General features: G+C 37.3%; 1 protein-coding gene across 1 annotated transcript; it reads left to right on the top strand.

Moving 5' to 3' along the window:
• Positions 1 to 7,524: 7,524 nt before the first annotated feature.
• On the top strand, positions 7,525 to 11,946 carry LOC128997628 (uncharacterized protein K02A2.6-like). Its single transcript, XM_054423266.1, has one exon. It carries the CDS (start codon positions 7,525 to 7,527, stop codon positions 11,944 to 11,946), a length of 4,422 nt encoding a protein of 1,473 aa, XP_054279241.1.
• The last annotated feature ends 8,662 nt before the right edge of the window (positions 11,947 to 20,608 follow it).

The raw sequence follows: 20,608 nt of genomic DNA, 5'->3' as shown, positions 1-20,608 counted from the left end.
TAGAAAAGAAGTTAAAAAGTACAAAGAAAGTATCGTTTTCCTACAGTCACCCGACAAAGTTGGCTTCCTTGTACTGTTTATAGTACAGAAAGCTGCTAATTGCTGCATATTTATACTTTGTCGTACGGTTTATACTTTGGCGCACATCAGGATTTCAACGAAACAACACAAAAAAAACAGAGTGGTTCTATTATGCACGTAATCCGTGTACGCTTGGAAATAGGTTGGCAACACTTAAAGAAAAATAATACTATTAGCAGCTGATTGACTATTATAACTACGATTTAACCTGTCATTTCGTGCTTATAGTTTATGTTCTCTTTTCAGTATTTCTGAACTTTCTGGACTTTTCTTTTAAACGATTTTAAAACATTCCTACGATCTTATACTCCGCGCCAAAGCTGGTGGCGGCTGAGGGATTAGGACCGCCAGGTAGGAGGACTACATAGGTCGGACATGCTCACCGACCTGGCCGTCCTAATCCCTCAGCCACCACCAGCTTTGGCGCGGAGTATAATAAACAAGAAAATACCTTTAAAGCATTTTTAGGCGTGGAAACCACTGCAAATTACAAAAACATACGGAACTATTTTCTCAAGTCGCGGAGCACATTGCTTGCCGAGGAAAAAATAGCGGAGTGATACGGACCGGTGACTACTTTCTCTGGGACTCCTATTTGTGTTGCCAGCTGAACCTAAAAACGTGTTATATAGTGTTTAAAAGACTAATTGTATTATAGTGTCTGTAGGAAAAATATAATGTGTAGCACGAGTGCAAAAGGCCTTTGCTGCACTCGAGATCATTCGTAAACATTGCTCTCGTGTGCAGCAAAGTGCCACTTTGCTCACTAATTACACAAATAACTATTTCGTTAAAACTCTCCAGTTTGAGTTTAGTGTGAAAATATTCGTTTTTAGCCCCTCTGAACTCAAAAAGGTTTTCGTAGCGACGTTTGTGGGTGTGTGTGCGCACACGTGTGTATTTGATTTTTAATAGTGTTTTATGCGTAACATTTTTTAAACAATGTCATATTCATTTACCTTCCAAAGTCTTCCTTTCGTAAGGTCTTCCTTCCTTGGTTGTCCTCTAAAATGGGTGATCCGTGTTAAATGATTGCATAGGTTTCATAAATTAAAATTAATCACGTCTAAGTAGTGCTATACTTTTCTGTTACAAAAACGTTTATTTTAAAACTAAATTATATCGATAAAAGATTTTTAAAACAAAAACCCCTTAGGATAATTGTATATTTTTATTTTTTATATAAATTTACTGCCTATAGTTGAATGTTGTATTTTTCATTTTCTCTAGAGATATTTAAATTATGCACAGTTCTCTTGGATATTCAGTAAATTTACAACACATTTATGATTTTCAAAGTATGTTACAACTTATCTTACTTGTTGGAATCAATATGAAGGATTGCTTCCTAAATGGCTGTTCATGGAAGTTTGATTTCCTACTGGTTTTATCGATACGAATAATTGGCAAAACTTAGTGAAATATCACATAAGTTGTCAACCTATTATACATACTGAATTTTAATATAACAACGTTTTTAATTTTCCTTAGCCATGAATTTTAACTGACAAATAAAATATGATGAGGCTCAATAGGTTAAAATTATTTCGTAAACGAAACTCTTAATTCTTGATCTTTCCTACCCTATAACAGACACGTATATTATTACTCAGTTATATATTACTCAGTATGAGATATCAAATAAGTTTGGGTACCAGTATTCTGTAATGACATAATTAAATCGGATCCATAACCCAAATGAAAGTAACAATTAGAAAAATATATTTTTTGAAATCTTCTTTACATTTCTCAACACGACCATCAGATTTTTTAATTAATGTTCAAATTCAAATTTTAACAGTGAAACATGTTTAGCACAAGTTTAGACTTATTTCCAATACTGAATTTAATAATAAAAACCCTTTACAGAATAGACGACACAAATACCTTTAAATAGTTTACAAGCATGTTTATCAATAACACTTCCGGAGCTTTCTAGATCATAAACGAATCACCTTTCTAAACAATTCTATATTAGTAATTTAACGTAATGAAAGTAATCATTACCTTGAGCAAAATCTTAACCTTAACATTTCTTCGCCGTGAAAAACTCTCAGAAGCAATCTCGGAAACCTAATTGTAAGCAATGTAGAAGCTTCGGCCCTTTTAAATATTTTAAGTTCTTGAAAGCCTTGTGAACCCCTGGAGGATTGCGAAGCGTGTAGAATTACAAACACCTTTCAATAGATTGAAGTTCTCAAGTTCTCTGTAATAGACATTATAGTTATTCAGATCTATCATTCATAAACTGTATTGTGAATTCAGCAAGATTTTACTTTCAGCTATTTTCGCAATGGAAAAGAAGCTACGGTAGGTGGCACGGCAAAACCTAAACCCAGGACCGATTAAATTTATAATTTTGATGTACCCAGAGGCCAAGACACAGTAAAAATTTGTATATATATAAATAAATACAAGTGGCTTGTAAGGACTGTACCAAAAAGCTCATATTTAAAACATATTATTTTAATAGTTAAACAGTCTCAGAATCAAATCATCTATGTGCCAGGATAGATATCTCTGTAGATATATTTTGTGTTGATTTGCTTTTGTTGATGTTATTTTCAGAGGTTCAATGGTTTAACTCTGCTGAAGGCAGAAAATATATAATTGTTTGTAAATAAATACTGGTTTACAAAGGGTAGTTTTGGTCTTTTGGTTAATAATAATAATAAAGACATCCCTCATTACAATTTAGGAAATCGTCTTCGTGAAATATGAAAAGGCACATAAAGGTGTGTTAAGATCTTAGTTCTTGTTGGAACCCACTAAATTAGCACCCCGACCCAGTTGTTGTTTCTAATTTTATACTCCTTTTGTCAAAGTTTAACAGAATTAGTCAAGGCATCCCATTGACCAACTTAACTCTAGATTTGTTTTGGATCAACATAAAAATATAAATAGTTCACTTAGTGTAAGTTTATGTATTGGTATTCCCCCTAAAGGTAATAATTTAAATATTGGACTTTTCCACATCAAGGGATTTTAAACATTACAAGCCCTGCTGAACTGAACACATCTGTGATATTATAATTGGGCAATCAACATCAGATTCGGTCATTCTGGACCTTCTACAACGTGAGGGGACTTAATGACGTCATTACACAGGTCAACAGCTGTTGGGGAATAATTGTTGTACGTTTAACATATGTGACGACAATATCAGATCAGTAGGACTTAAAACGTCGTATACCTTCAAATCCTAATATTATACTCAAGGAAATTTATTTTAACAATACATGGTTATGAAATAATCATAATCCTAACTACTAACTATGAGCTTTTTTCTTCTTCTCATACAGGATATTTATGGGTGTGGATTTGCATTTTAAGACTAAATGAGTAATTAATGATTTTTCAGCCATTTTGTGGTTGGGATTACTGTAGTATAATGGAGTGAAAAACCCCTTCTTTGAACCCCTCTTTGAAAAACTCCTCTGCGATCTATGAACTTCAAAATTTAAACCAACTTAAATTCCCCAGACAAACATGAGTCAGCCTTCCTAAATTAAAAATGTATTTAATAATCAAAAGGTTTCAAGGTTTTAATTAGTTTAGCATTATCAAACATACTTATGAAAAAGGTAAATAATGAATTCTTTCCCTCATTAAGTTGAAAATGCCCTTTAGTTATGTGTATATCTTAAATTAGTGCTGGTGATGGGTTTTGTTACACCTTAAAATCAAATTTTGAAAAGTATACAAGCTATAAAACATAATAAACACTTCATTGTGGATGTAGTCTCCGGATTGCCAAATAATATTAAAAAGGTTTAAATACCTGCTATTAAGCAATCCATTTAATTGCAGTTGCAACTAGTTTCGACTCCTATGTGGAGTCATCATCAGGCGGTACAAGGACTTCTTCTTTCTTCATATGAAGAGCGTCATATTTAACGAGTAAAAATAAATAAACATTTACACACTACACAAAACACGTTACGGACACGAAACATTTACTGATCAGTTACGACAACAGACGACGCTAACCCGACGGAGTTTAAGTCCAGACTGCAGTCTGGCAGTTTAAGTGCTCTTTGTTGAAAATTGCTTATTTAGAATTATAAAATAATTAATGTTTTGTTGTATGGATAGTGTGACGAATAAAATTTAAATAGCTTCTTAATCATCATATTAGGTATGGTTAAATTTATGGAGGGTAGTTCAAATATGCCTAATAAAAAGTCTCAAGCTACAAATGTATTCGAAGTACAACAAAGTCTTTACAGGATAGAATCTCAGCTTCTTTTAAAATTTATCCTTAAAAAATACACGGTTCGTTGTCAGGGGGTTTCATTGACTGTAAAGAACTTTATGGATAATGTTTCCTTGGATATTTTTGTCTAAAATTTATCTCTCATAAGTATTAGTGTATTCTTTTGTCGTATTTTCCACAGCGAGAGACCCATCGGATATTTTGTGTCCATCCAAGTCAACCTTTCTTTCTTACGACATTTTGTTTGACAACTTTCCTAAAACTAATAAAACCCAATACTGTGAACGTTTGCATGCAAATTGAGATGAATACATAATTAAACGCACATTTCCAATTGTAGCAAGTCTTGGTCCATTAGTAGATTACAAAATGGCGACGAAAACATCTCTGGCACGATTAGTCTTTGTAAATACGCTTCGGCTCTTTGCCAGGTATTACAATTACTACATACAGTATAACTTACAGCCATTTTATACTTGTGTTGTCTTGCACCTGCCCTAAGCATTCGTACAATTTAATTATATGCAATGTAAATTAGTATACCTAATTCAAGACGATTGAATCATGGGGCTTGTTTCAAATTCGCTAATAAACTTACCTTTTGAATTTAAAGCGTAAATTTGGGGAGTGAGCTTGTCTAGTGGTAGAGTACGGGACTTTGGTCCCCGAGGTGCCGGGTGCAAATCCCACCAAACCACCAATTAAATTTATACAGGGTGTCCATAAAAAACGTTTCAGGACTTTGGGAAATGAATCCCCATACTAAAAGGAAGAAAAAAGTTTATTGGAAGGTATGTCCGAAAATGCATATTAACCCAGATATCCGCCATTTTGTTTTTTATACAAAATAGTATATTTCGTACCTAGGGCCGAAAATTAGGTTTTGCCGGCTCGAGATAGTTTTTAAGTTCGAGACGAAGTCGAGAACTTAAATCGATCGAGAGCTGCAAAACCATTTCGGTCCGTGGTACGAACGCTATTTTTCACCACACTATACCCTATTACCACTATTCACGACTATAATATAGTCAAAACAACTACAACTTTAAGGTTATGTGAAGAAATAATTTGAAGAATCAGCAAAAATAAAAATAAATAGTTGCTAGGCAACGGTGATAATAACACAATTATATTGCAATGCTATGGATTTTGATTGTGTATTTAAAATGCAATCATGTTTTAAGTAAGTAAGCGGACAGCTGATTTTGCGGCCCCGGCCTGTAAAAACCTGCTCGGTCCCCAAATTATGGACAGCTGGCATCGCCAGCAAAACGTAACTTTCGGCCACCAATTAACGTATGTAATACAGCCAAAAACATGATAGTGTGGTGAAAATATTTTTAACTGTGAAGTTTTCTATCCGATGATTATGAAATTTAGTAAACATGTTAACATACACAAGACCTATAATAGAAAAAATTTTAAAGTTGTTCCGATTGTAAATTTCAAAATGGCGGCCGTTTGAATTTTTATAACTTAAATAACTCAAAAACGGCTAATTCTATGAAAAAATGTCAAGAATACTTTTTTTAGCATTTTTAATTTCCTATCAAACGATACCAAGATCAAAAAGATCGGACAAAAGATAACTGAAATATAAGGTTTTTTGTGTAAAAATAAGGCAAAGTTAGTCGGGGAACCCTTATTTTTTGCCTTATTTTTACACAAAAAACCTTATATTTCAGTTATCTTTTGTCTGATCTTTTTGATCTTGGTATCGTTTGATAGGAAATTAAAAATGCTAAAAAAATGTATTCTTGACATTTTTTCGTAGAATTAGCCGTTTTTGAGTTATTTAAGTTATAAAAATTCAAACGGCCGCCATTTTGAAATTTACAATCGGAACAACTTTAAAATTTTTTCTATTATAGGTCTTGTGTATGTTAACATGTTTACCAAATTTCATAATCATCGGATAAAAAACTTCACAGATAAAAATATGTTTGTATAAAAACAAAATGGCGGATATCTGGGTTAATATGCATTTTCGGACATACCTTCCCATAAACTTTTTTCTTCCTTTTAGTATGGGGATTCATTTCCCAAAGTCCTGAAACGGTTTTTATGGACACTCTGTATAAGTTATAACTTTGCAACCCCAGATCTAGCCTGAAGTAATGCGAAAAACGATCCCGGGCTAGTGTCTAGCATCCTATGAAAAAAAACTAAGCGTAACTTTTGGAAATGTAGGCTAATACCAAACCTCAACCTACGAAACGCTTTGATAAAAGTTGGTTTAAAGAAAGAAAAACTCTTTAAATGTAATATGGATTTTAAAAAAATTACACCATTGCATTTTGAAAATGTTTTAGGCCGTCATTATGTACATGTTGGTCGTATAGAATTGTCAATTGCACCAAACGTAAACAAACTTTTTATGAAAACCTTAAAATGAAGGGCAACAACATGGGTCTTTACATTTAAAAATTTGGAGTTGCCCCCTATCTACCCCAAAAGGGGGAGGGGGCAAAATTTAGCCTTTATGATATGTTGAAGTTCCAAAATTGTATTGTAAGCAGTTTAAATTAGTTTTGCGTGTGTTAAGACTTTTTCAACACCCTGTGTATTTTTTACAGCCTTAAAGATTTTTTTTCTTAAAAATATAAAATAGTTTACGGAGGAAATTTTCCTGACCCAACTAACAATAGTTGTGAGTCATTGTTGAACCGGACTTTTCCCGTTCTATTCAACAATGTTGTCTTGGCTACATTCACAGACTGAGTCTTGTGGTGGCGGAGCAGTTTTAATCTTTAGGAGTGATGCAACAATACATGTCATGCCATTGTACTCTCACACAAAACTGTTCTGTCAATGACTCACAAACCAAATAGGGAAGAAAAGCGTATTTTAACGGCGTAGCAGTTTAAAAAATGTAAACCTTTCGTGTTTAAAACTATATTCTGGTAAAGTTATGTTTAGGAAATTGTTATAATTTCTAATAGACTGCATTTGAATTACCAGCTGATCATATGATCTTTATTCTTTTTGATTACTATTGTTTATGTTTAGTTTCTATTCTATGTTAATGGAATAATACACTTTTTTATCTGATTTATCTTTTATTATGTTATAAAGAGTTACAACAGTTTTGGCGACGAGGTAAAAGTATAAATTTGTTTATTCATACATTAATGACCAGTTACATTTTTTTTTCAATTACCTTTTCTTCAAATAACATGTTAATAACTACATCTCAGGCTTAGGAACATTCAAGTTACAACAACAATATGAACTCAGAACAATTTGACAAATTCATAGAAGGCCAGAAACAACAAATGGATCTTCTATTTCTGTTGTTTGAGAAACTAGAACAAAAAATGAACGATAACACACCAGATCCAACTGCTCAATTTGAAAGTTACAACTCAGAAAAAGAAAGATTTTCAGCCTATATTGAACGATTTGAAAACTATCTCAGCATGAAGAATGTGTCAAACAAAACTAAAAAAGCTCAAATTCTATGTGCATCAATCGGTTCTATCCATTACAACAACTTAGTTGCATTCAAAGGACCTACAAAGAAAATCAAAGACTTGGAATATGAACAGCTAGTTGAAACCTTTGGCGAAATGCTATCGCCTAAAAAGAATACTGTAGTGTCGCAGCATTACTTTTTCTCCACTTACCAATCAGAAAGTGAAAACATACCTGACTATGTTGCAAGTTTGCAAAAACGACTTGCTGACTGTGAATTTTACATAAAATGTGAATGCAGAGAAAATATTTCAACAGCTCACATTTTCTTAAGGGCTCAATTCATTAGGGGCATTCGTGATAATAGAATTCGAGAACAACTTTTACAAGGAAAGGAAGAGAACTTTGATGAAATAGTCAGGAGAGCTATAGCTCTTGAAGCAGCCCAAATCCAGTGCAAGGAACTTTCAAACATTTCAAAACCTCTGATCCCTAGTTCTTCAGTGCCAGATATAATGAAAATTCAGAAGACCACTAGACACGATCATCCATCCACTCGGACATCATCATCATCATCATCAACATCATCTCCCTGGAAAAAGCCATCATACAAGCATCGATCAAGCCAAAGAATCGATTATGAGTCCTTAGGAATCAACAATCTTTGCTTCAGATGTGGAACATCTAACCACCGATCAAACCAGTGTCGAATAAGGCGTGAAAAACTATTCTGTGAAGCATGTAAGAAGAATGGCCACATTCAAAAAGTTTGCATCAATACCCTGACCAAGAAATATGCTTCAAGTAAACAAGTTAACCGATTCTCTGACAATGATATGATCAATGACTCACAATCTGATTGTTCCTACGGGGCATGCAACATAATCAGTTCAGTATCCAAAGATCAGAAAATCGTCAACCTCTACGAAATTGAACCTGGACATGGAAAGTACATAGTAGAGGTAGCGATAAACCACAAGAAACTGAAGATGGAAGTAGATTCTGGCGCACGGTACACAATTTTACCAGAGGATAAGTTCTTAGCATTGAATTTGGGAATAGATCTTCAACCTTCAAATCTAAATTTTCGAGCTTATTCCAATGATATTGTGCCATGTAAAGGAAAAGCAAAAGTTACATTACAATATAAAGAACGATCTTTAAAAGCAGAAGTGTATGTAGTTTCATCAGGCCACGATCCTATTTTAGGTAGAGATTTGATCCGTGCTTTCGACATTGAACTAAAACAAATTGATCATGACATGAAAACTAATCCAAAAGTCCATTTGGTTGATGGCGACAGAAAGAACTTTCAAGATATTAATAACATTCTGAATGAGTTTGCTTCAATTTTTGAGGAAAAAATTGGTCGTGTTCCTAACATTCAAGTTTCATTAACTTTAAGAGATGACGCAAAACCGGTATTTACAAAAGAACGTGATGTCCCATATGCACTTAGAGAACGTGTTGAAAAGGAGTTGGAATCTTTAGAAAAAGAGGGAATCATCACTCCGATTGCGACAAGTGACTGGGGATCACCTCTCGTCATCATTCCCAAACCAGATGGTGGACTGAGACTTTGTGTGGATTACAAGTGCGGTGTAAACGAGAGGTTAGTCTCGGCTAATTTTCCTATAAGGACGGTTGAAGATGTTCTTAACAGTCTCCGAAATTCCAAATACTTTTGCAAACTTGACCTTTATAAAGCGTACTTACATTTAGCAGTAGACAAAGAAAGTAGTGAAATCCAAACTATGTCAACACATAAGGGAACCTTTCTCATGAACCGTCTCAGTTTTGGCATAAAAACCGCTCCCTCAGAATTCAACAGAATTTTGTCACAAATCCTCAATGGACTTAATAAGTGTGAAGCTTATTTCGATGACATAGTCGTCCATGGAGCAACCCAAGCAGAATGTGCTCACAACCTTCGAATGTGTTTAATAAGACTAACGGAATACGACTTACATCTAAATCGAAAGAAATTTACATTTTTTGAAACAAAGATTGAATACTTAGGACACCTGATTGAGCAAAATAAAATCAGCAAATCTCCCGAGAAGATAAAGGCAGTGATCGAAATGTCAAGACCGCACGACGCTGATGAGGTCAGAAGATTTCTTGGAATGATTACTTATTACTCACGTTTCATTCCAAATCTATCTACGTTGTCCTGTCCCTTAAGGGAGTTGCTCAAGAAGAAACACCGTTTTCAATGGACCACAGAATGTGAATCATCCTTCCAAAAGCTCAAGCAAGAGATTTGCAGTGACAGAGTCCTGATTCCTTATGATCCAAAATTGCCAGTTGTACTTTCTTGCGATGCAAGCCCTGTTGGCATTGCGGGAATACTTAGCCACATCGTAAATGGTCATGAACGCCCTATCGCTTACACATCCAGATCACTAACACCTGCAGAACAAAATTATAATCAACTAGATCGAGAGGCACTTGCTATTATATTTTCTGTTGGAAAGTTTCATAACTACTTGTATGGAAGACAGTTCACTCTTGTCACAGATAATAAGCCTTTGAGCAGAATCTTTAGTCATGACCACTCTTTGCCGAAAATGACAACAGCTCGATTACTTCGATATGCTTCATTTCTATCTGGATTCAATTATAAGTTGAAAAACAAATCAGGAGATGAAAATGAAAATGCTGATTGTTTATCTCGAGCACCTTTGTCTCAAGACTCAAGATCAACTGATATGAAGATAAATGAAGAAGTTCACCTTCTGTATGCTGAGTCACTTTTCCAAATTTCTTCAACTGCTATCACGAATCAGACCATTGCAAGTGCAACATTAAACGATTCTCATCTCAAATCTCTTATGAAAACTCTACAAACAAGCAACGAAGACACACCCTACACCCTTCTTGATGGAATTCTCTTTTGGCAAGATCGAGTTGTCATTCCACAGAGCCTTAAAAATTCAATTTTGAGAGAACTTCACACAACACATATCGGTATAACAAAAATGAAACAACTTGCAAGGCGGTATGTGTACTGGGAAGGGATGAACCATGACATAGAAGACCTAGTTAGATCTTGTGAAATCTGTGCTAAGCTCCGTAACAACCCCCCGAAGGTGATAGTACACCCGTGGGATCAGCCTCACTCCAATTGGGAACGTCTACATATAGACTATGCGGGTACTTTCGAGGGTCATCATTTTCTAGTTGCCATTGATGCCAAGTCAAAATGGGCAGAGGTCCGAGTCATGAGACAGTCTCCTACAACTGAAACAACAATACACACACTTCAAGAAATATTTTCATTCCATGGCTACCCCAATTCATTGGTCACCGATAATGCATCAATTTTCACAAGCGATGTATTCAAAGCCTTCTGTATTGATCATGGTATTACCCAAAAATTTATTGCCCCAGGCCATCCAGCTACAAATGGATTAGCCGAAAGAAATGTTCAAACTGTGAAGAAACGTTTAAAATCAATGGCAAGTGAAAAGGGCACCATGCCAGAAAAGGTCAGGAAAATGCTTCTACGCTACAGAGCCACACCACTTGCATGTGGGAAAAGCCCAGCAGAACTTTATTTGCACAGAAGATTAAGAATAGAGCTGGATGCCATATTTCCTATTCCAAAGAAGATAAATAAAGAAAAAGAAGTTAGGCAGACAAAACATGTAAGATCGATGAGAGTAGGAGATAGAGCCCAAGTTCGCCTTTACTCTGGAAATGCCGAAATCTGGGAATTTGGAACCATCCAATCCAAACTGGGCTATCGACATTACATGGTAAAGCTTGACTCTGGACGCTTAATCAAAAGGCACATCAATCAACTCATAAGAACAAGAGTACCGCCTAAAATGACAAATCAACGGGAAGAAGATAATCAAAGACGCTCCACTAACCAACAGTCAGAAGATATTCAAAGACGTACTGTTAGGTTCAATATTCCAGGGATACCAGCATTACAACGCTCTCCAAACAGTGGTTCAACCATTGTCGGTCGTACGCTACAACGGCGTTCCACGACTGGTCAAATACCAGTAGTGGAGGCTCAACATCCTGAATGTGGCATCCATTTTCCTGATGAAGTCAGAATTCAAGATAAATCACCTCGACGTTCCACGACTGGCCAAATACCGGTAGGGGAGGCTCAGCATCCTGAATGTGACATCCAGATTCCCGATGAAGTTGAGTCACCTCAGTTACTTAGGTCAACACGTGTTCGACAACCGCCAAGTTACCTTGAGGCTTATGTGTGAGCTCAAAACTTATGTGGGGAAGATTGTTATAATTTCTAATAGACTGCATTTGAATTACCAGCTGATCATATGATCTTTATTCTTTTTGATTACTATTGTTTATGTTTAGTTTCTATTCTATGTTAATGGAATAATACACTTTTTTATCTGATTTATCTTTTATTATGTTATAAAGAGTTACAACAGAAATGTAAACCTTTTTGTGTTTTTTTCTATTTGTTCTGTTTTAGCAGTTATTTACATTTTCGTTTCATATGAAAATACAAATTTTATACATGGGTTTAGCAGTATCAAACAAGACGCCATTTGTTTGGTTATGACCGTAACATGTAGGCTTTCATTCGTTTTTATTTATTAAACGGATACATTTTTTATAATTATCAAATGTGTGGTACACAAGGTTTGGACGGTTCGCTTTCAAAAGGCAAAAATGTCATGTAGAAGATGCACAACAAGTACACAAAATAAGAGCAAAGTAAAATAAGTAATGTTTGTTGGCTTACCTTACGATCCAATTTGTGTTATTGTGAAGACCTAGGTTTCTACGTCATTGTGTTATCGCCAGTCATTTGTCTCATAGGTTAGCTAAACCTTTAGTTTTCCATCTCATACTTGAGATACTGGGTGAGGTGAATAAAAGGTAGTACATACTACGTAGTTCGTACTACATAGTTCTAGCACTTGCTCAAATCGAGGTGAATAAGAATTAGCTAGAACTAGGTAGTAAGTACTAGGGGTTCCCTAGTAGGGTACGCTGTACTTCAGGCCACCAATCAGAGAGCAGCATTTCATCCCCACCCCTCCTCCTAGGCCACGCCCCCTTTTGGTTCCACGTGGTCTAACCTCACTTTTATTTTCGCGCCAAACAACATAACCTTACTTTCCCGCCAATCGAAAAAAAAACACTCACCTTCCCGCCAAGTAACATAACCTAACTTTTGCGCTAAACGAAAAAAATCACCTTCCCGCCAAGTGACATAACCTCACTTTCGCGCCAATTTCCGTTAAGTAACATAACCTTACTTTTGCGCCAAACAAAAAAACCTAACCTTCTCGCCAAACGAAAAAACTTCCCTCCATGTCCCTAGCAAATAGTATATAGAAAACTTGTTGTGCACCCTTTAGGACAGGGTTTGGGACTGTCCGAGTGTCTGAAGGACACCCCCAGGTTCAGGTATTATATCGTATCGTACTTGTATCCAGAGGAACTGGCTTAGTATTATACCATATAATACCCCCCTCCCTTATTTTGAGGGTGCACATGGAATTGAAAACGCAGTTAAAATGTTACAAATATTTATTCTACACATTACTAATTTATAAAGAATTGAGTGAAGTGTTAAAACTACTGACCACTACTACTACTGAACTACATGCTAAAAACTAATGTTTATAAATAAGCACATTTGGGGAATTCCCCACCATCCCCGTACATTTAACACTATACAATTTAGAGTTTGTGAAAAATTCTAGATCCTCGTCTGTGAGGAGGTTGGTGAACCTCGAGGGTAAAAATGTCACCCTCTCCTCGCCGGCAGATGTGGTGATGTGTAGTACGATCACCATAGTTCCGAATCTCGTGTTGATTCGTCTAGCAGACTGAATTTTCGCCGGCTCGGTCAGATCTTTGATGGGGACCTTCAAAGGGGAAGAGAGCACCTCGCAAGACGACAGCTTTGTAGAAAGATCCATCTAAAACTATATAATATTGTCGTAATAATATTGTCTGGATAGCCGAGTGGTTATAGTGTTTGCCTTCAAATCTGGAGGTTGCTGGTTCGATCCCCAGTCGATCCCTAAAAACTATGGGAACTATGTAAATATGATAGCAAAGAGGACCTATGCTGTTATTTTTATACTACAAGCTACATTAGTAAACTACAGCAGCGATATTTACCTTGTTGTAGGGGATGTGGAGAGTGTCTACCCCTCGGCAGATGCCTCTGGTTTTATACCGGGGTAGTGGGGAGCGCAAGGGCGGGGCTTAGAAAAATAATTCTTTCCTGCCGAGGACGGCCTTTCTACAGAATGGACACCTAACAATACGATTAGCACAATTTTTACAAAGAGTGTGCCAGCAAGTCATTAATACTATAGTCGGTAGATTTTCAAAACAAATACGACAACTGATTGTTCCTGCAGAGGGCAATTCTTCATTAGAACTGGTATCGCTATCGATATCTCTGGTTCTGTTTATTCGCTCTCCAGTAGAAACTAGTATTGCTTCCAACGAGTCTCGGATGTCTTCCCAAATTGCGGGGGCTGTACGGATCATTACTGGAACATTTGTGTCCTCCATAAAGTGGTTAGTTAGCCATAGTGTGTCCTGCAATTCCACTCTGACAGTCTGAACTACTGTCAAGATATCAATTAGTTCGTAACCTTCCGGTCGGCTACTACTCCATCTTTGTAAAAAGTCGGCCAGCCTAAACTCTCGAATTTGTTGACGGTCGGCTTCAACTTGGCACGATACACACCGAGCAGCAGACCGTCGCATCTGGAAACATAGGTAAGTGTTTATTGTATGCCTAAATGTATACTTATATGTATTTTCCCTAATCCTGATCTCCTTACCCTAGTTCTTCCTGTGGATGTTGATGGTTCAGGGTGAGCTCGCATCCATTGCGGAAGGACTCTTGGCAACCCTAAAGATGTTGATGGTTGGGGTTCTTGAGATCTTTGTACAGGGGTCAATGTAGTGTAGACTGGTGGAGGCTGGTCCAAGCTCACCCGTGAATTATTAGCCGCATCCTCGGCTTCCACAAGAGCCCTGTCAATCGGAGATGTACGGTCTTCAGCCATCTAAATAAAAACATAGACATGTTGTAAATGCAGCTTAAATGGTGGATAAAAGTTTAACAAAAATCATACAAATAAACCCACCGCTTGGATAACGGATGTAGCTCGCTCGTCACTTAAAAATGTTGTACTTGTTAAAATATAATTTCTGTCTCTTGTCCTAGGAGGGGTTTCTTCCTGAAAAGAAATTCAAATCAGTTTACATTTTAATGTGTGTTTTGTTTAGTACTTTATGTTACTAGTACTTACTCTTGGACGTTTTTCTGGAGCAGCGTCAGAAGAGGACACTAGCATCAGTAGGAAAACACACACGTTGACAGGAGCCATGGCTTTGAGAAGCTTGCACGTGTTTTGTGCTTAAATAGGCACCCTTGTTCTAAATATAAAATCACAAGGGGAGATCCCCCCTTTAGGTACTTTTGACAGGAGGGAGAGAACCCTCTAGGTACTTCCGCCGCGTGGACTATGGAGTACGGACAGTGTTTAGTGAAATTCTGGTACTATCCGATATTCAATAGATTCATTTGCTGCAGAGTGTGTAATTCATTTTTGATTGATGGTGCTGATGAAGAATGTGGTTGGTTTGTTACAAATATCTGTGATTTGGACTTTGACAAACTCAAATGTTTTGTTTGTGGAGAGATTCTACCTGTTCTTTGGAGTTTAGACAAGTGACCCAGTTTCCACACCACGGTAAGCTGTTAGGCTAGGCCGTAGGGTCCCAGCGCGTTCTTTTTGTTAACCCAGAGCTTCACCAAGAGTCCTAACCTCTGGGGTAGGCTGCCCCAACCATCGCAGCCTACGGTGATGGCCACTCCATAACTGATTTGCCACCTCCCAATTTTTGGTCCTTTGACAAATGTAAAGGGTTATTTACTCGGTGAAGCCTTTCAATTAACCCTTTTTGCCACTGACAAAGGATATTTTACTTTTATATGTTTTTTTTTTGTCTCTGTCAACCTGTTCATTTTAAAAGTCATCAGGCCATTTACTAGGCGAACCGTTCATTTTAGCCTACGACATTTTATTTACTAAGAATGACAGAGATTTTTTAATTTTTTGTTATTTTTTTGTCAGATTATAGTCCGAGGTGAGAGGGAAATTAGGTGACATGGAGGATAACGCAATGTTTTATGATTTTTAGGCCAACCTCCGTACCAGCCCCTGGACTTATGGGTTTTAAGCCTGCCTGTTGGGCGAGTACACATACTCACACACACACACTCACACATAGGGAGGATAACGCAATGTTTTACGATTTTTAGGCCAACCTCCGTACCAGCCCCTGGACTTATGGATTTTAAGCCTGCCTGTTGGGCGAGTACACATACTCACATACACACAAGGAAACACCTCGAACTATAATCCGTTTTTTAATAAGGAACATCTCTATCCATGTACATTAAATGATTATCTACAAAATTACTACTTACATCTTGATATAAGACTACATTATCCCAATCTACTTTATTTGCAAAGTCGTGGATAAAAGATTCCGACAACCTTTGATATTTACATACAATACTCCAACATCCGTCAAAGTTTACAGCCATTTCCCGAAGAAAGTATTCGGGGAATTTCTGGCGCTTTAAAATTGGAGCCCAGTTCACTCTGTGAAAGTATATTCTGAGCATATCAATGGAAAAATCATAATGGGACGATAAAATTTCCCAATCTAAAAATCTACTAAATTTTATGACAAATTTGTCTGTTAGAACCCCGTGGGGCTCTTTGCTCTCCTGAGACAACAGTGACCAGGCGTTCTCCATCTCCAAGCTCATACTGACCGGTTTCATGGAGTGAAAGGTTTAAATAGTACTGTAGAGTGTAGGCTGCGCTGAAAGCGCACCTTTTATGGTCACCGGTGACACAGCTTATTCCCGGTAGGCAGAAATTGTAAATGGATGGGCCAGAGATTTCCCGTACATTGGGATGAAAACCTCGCAAAAACTCTGCCTTTTCCCTGCCTTTTGTGTAAATAATTTTAAAAGGAATGCAAAGTGCTGTAATTAAACCTTCATTGTATGGTACAGACCCTTCATTCCAACGGATACCATGATGCCGAGTTAACCAGCGAGCGGTTCTTTGCATTTTTTCATTTAAATTTGTAATACTATAAGGTGGTTTGAAAATAATTTGGCAGTTCAAAGAGCCACCGACAACGGCCAACTCTTTAATTATAAATTTGTTATCATTATCTGTGAAGGCTTGAAACTCAACTACTGCAAACGCCATTTGGCCACCTTTTGTACAGTGATATCTCGTTAAACAAACGTTCGGCTATTAAAGTAGGCAACTGATCTGTACACTCGTTCACACCGGAAAGGACTTGATTGATACACTCTTTGATTAAATCGTCCCGGTAAAAAAGCTCCCTAAGTGAAATGTAAATTAGAGGGAGGTTATTAATAAACATGCACCATTCATTCTGGTTGAGAGTTATAGAGTGCTCGCCGTCAGAGACGTAAGCATACTGATGCCCAAAGACCATGTTTACCCTAATATCCTCCCCCGTATCTACTTTGAACGAGTATTGGTTCTTACCCTCGAGTGCTAGGGTGACGTCATTAAAGTGAGTTGCAAGCTGACAAAATGCATCGTATGACCAATAAACGCAACCTTTTCTACCTTTAAATAATATTCCGAGCCCTCTATTTAGAAAAATCCCCGTCACGACACATTTTGTTAGGTCATTATCCAAATGATAGTCTGATTTCAAGAAAACCCCGGTTAGTAAATTTATAGGTTCCTTGCTCTTGGGAATGAGCATCGGCTCTATACTTACATCCGCTCCCTGCGACGTCATCGCTCATACTAAATTTTCTTTAAACGGTTACCTTATTAACAGTACCTGTCAGTAATGAATATGTCATGTGAGTATCATGTAAAAGTAAACAGTACGCGGACGTATTTGCTGTAAAGGCTGTACCCGACTCAAACTCTACGCGCACATCAATAGGGCCTGATTTTATGGAATCATTTTGCTTTGAACAGTCAATAACGTACAGGGGTGCTTTGTCTTTGTATTTTTCTTTGTCCACTGCTGGATAGCTTTGTTTCCCGTAGTACGAAGAATGGAAACGGAAAAACATTTAATAGAAGATAGACCAATCACCGTGAATGTTATCATATGGATAGTACTGCGAATTTAAATAAACTTTAATATTTTTTAGATCGCAAGCATCAAAACATGACATGTCCTTTTTTATGTCATTTTTGCGACTAGTCTGAAATCCTACTATTACGTAACGGGGTTTTTCAAGCTGACTGGAGGTCTTTACAGTCCACGATTGTAAAGTGGTCTGTGGTACTGATGGATACTCGTGCAGTTCCCACGATCTAAACGGTAAATGTACCTTTGTATCTTTTTCAATCGTCTTTAGTAGTTTCAAACGGTAAGGATCAGATACGGTAACGTGTGGCACCCTCCAGTATACTCCTGTAATTTCCAAAACTACTTCAGCAGCATTTGTACTGTGTACTGCGTTTAAATCGGTCGATGACCGCAAAAGAATCAATTCTTGTCTGACATTAGCAATTACACGCTTATAGTCCTCGGCAAACCCCAGCAACATGTGCAAAGGAACACTGAATGAAAACTCTGTAATTTTCTCCGTTTTCCCAGAACCTAACCAACAAGCGTTTTTTAAACTTTCCAGTTCACCCTGTTGTACCGATAACAGGTTTTTAATGGTGGTTGTTATACCTACATTTTTTATTCGATCAACCTCGACACCCCCGATTTCATATCTAATATCATCAAAAAGAAACGCCACAGCATTATTGACAAAATGAACTTCTGCAACAGTTCCATCCTGTTTCTTTCCGCTAACTCTGCCCACGATATGGAGAGTACTGTCAAACGGTGCAGTTATTATGTCCTGTTGACTGATTGGTATACGTATTTCATCGTTATTCTTAAAGGTCGATGAAGCGTACGGTTTATGAGTGTGAAACTCAATACCTGTGATTACATCGCTGTACTCTGCTTTATTTTCTATGTCCAACATCTTGAACTTTAAATCCTAATGAACGCAAAAACTTTGTGTTGGTTGATGTTAACCGTACAGTGTCTTGACGCTTACTGATGGGTAAAGATTTTGTGACCTCCCTAAATACCAAACCCATTTTTCCTCCTTATATGCAGCCTGATGGATATATTTTCGTTTCTCAAGTTGATTCTCTCACCGTTTTGATCTTTGAGAGTGATTGTAACGTTGTTTATCCTCTTGACGTTCACAGGCAAATAAATGATTGTGTTGGGTACCTCCACTATTTTATAGCCCGGACCCACGTTTGGGTAGAACTCGTGTATGACATGGCCCTCAGCTCCATTGTCATACGAACCTCGAACTATATTACACTCTACGCGTATTACGTTTACATTAATGATGCTTACTGTTCGGTCGGAAGCGTGTTTTTCACTTGCTTTCAAAATTTTACTATCAAAACCCAGTAGAGGAGCAAGCGTGTTACTTTGTGTAAAATCAATAGCTTGGCTACACTTTATTTCCGATTTTAGCGTATTGTTATTTGCTTTCAATTCCAATTCCACATCCTTCCCTACTTTTTCTTTTAGAGCAGTTTCTAAATCTTCAATCTCATATGCCCCTTCAGCTATTTCAATCATTTTACCATCGCCGTAATAAAATTTGTTATTTTTACCCGCTTCAATATTTGGGATTGAGTGAAACGTCATCAAGTCTATAAGGCCAATCTCCCATTCTCCTTCACTAACGTCAACAGGTGGGAAGTAATCTTTTGAAACATAGGAACCCCTTCCACTCAAGCTAAACATTGTCGAGAAACTGTAAGCACAAGTGTCCGCATACAACTGAATTGAAATTTTGCTTCCGCTCGTAGTTATAGTAAATGTCGCAGCTACCAAAATACTGTAAAAGTTCACGTGGTGGCTTGAGATTACCAAAACTATCGAAATAGTACACGATATCTTTTACCTTTTTATAACACACCCAGTGAGTACCGTTGCCGAAACTAGAATCCAAGTTTACAATAGCCGATTCATTTTCTTTTGGTGCGCTAGGTAGAGTGTCTCTCATATAAACTCCTCTAAAGTGTGGTATACGTAGTTCTTTTGCATAGTGTAATAAATCATAATTTGTCAAAGGCCTTATCGGGATCGAGCTTTTTTTTTACCAACTCTTTTCTTTGTCTTTTTCTTACCGGCCCCTTGTTTTGGGTAAGGTCTTAGGTACAAACCTTTACCCTTTGGGTATGGTCTAAGGTACAACCCGTTTCCCTTGGTGGGAGATTTACGCTTAACTGGGCTTTTCTTCTTCTTTTTACCACCCCCTAACTTTGTTTTAGTCTTCATAGCTGTAGTAACAGCCCAAGCAGCTGCTTTTTCAGCCAAAGATGCGTCTGAGGATTTAAATCGTCGCCACGCGCGCTCGGCCAATTCAGCGTCGGCCTGCCGTCTGTTCTCGGAATCTTTGTATTGCGAGTACGCAATGTCGTGCTGTTTGCAAGCTTCGTCTAATCCGTTGATTCCCTTGTCACCTCTAGCTAATCTTTTGGCTAATTTTGTACCTGGCCCACAGTAATTATAACCAGGTAAGTGAGCTTCAAAAGGTAACAAATCTACAGCCTTGTTTACAACGGAGGATATAATACCTCTTCCTGTGACTGCTCGTCTGCGTCTAACCGATGTTTTCCTCTTCCCTGCCATTTTATAACTGATGACTAACACATACTACAATGTTTTAAATAGGTCATCCCATGTAGACTGCTCCCGGACAACCTGTGTATTCCAATCTTCAAAACTAGGGTAACTAGCCCTCCCCCTGTTTATCTGTTTGTACAGTGTATAGGCCAGATCTGCCACCACTTCCTTGACGTATTC

Source organism: Macrosteles quadrilineatus, unplaced genomic scaffold (assembly GCF_028750875.1).
Source record: "Macrosteles quadrilineatus isolate MER2022 unplaced genomic scaffold, UCM_ALF_1.0 Scaffold_6__1_contigs__length_79288215, whole genome shotgun sequence".
Taxonomy (NCBI): domain Eukaryota; kingdom Metazoa; phylum Arthropoda; class Insecta; order Hemiptera; family Cicadellidae; genus Macrosteles; species Macrosteles quadrilineatus.
This window is presented reverse-complemented; position numbering and strand designations above follow the sequence as displayed.

What these genes read in the sequence shown, in the direction of transcription:
- LOC128997628 (XM_054423266.1), top strand. Translation starts at nt 7,525, where the DNA reads ATGAACTCAGAACAATTTGACAAATTCATAGAAGGCCAGAAACAACAA.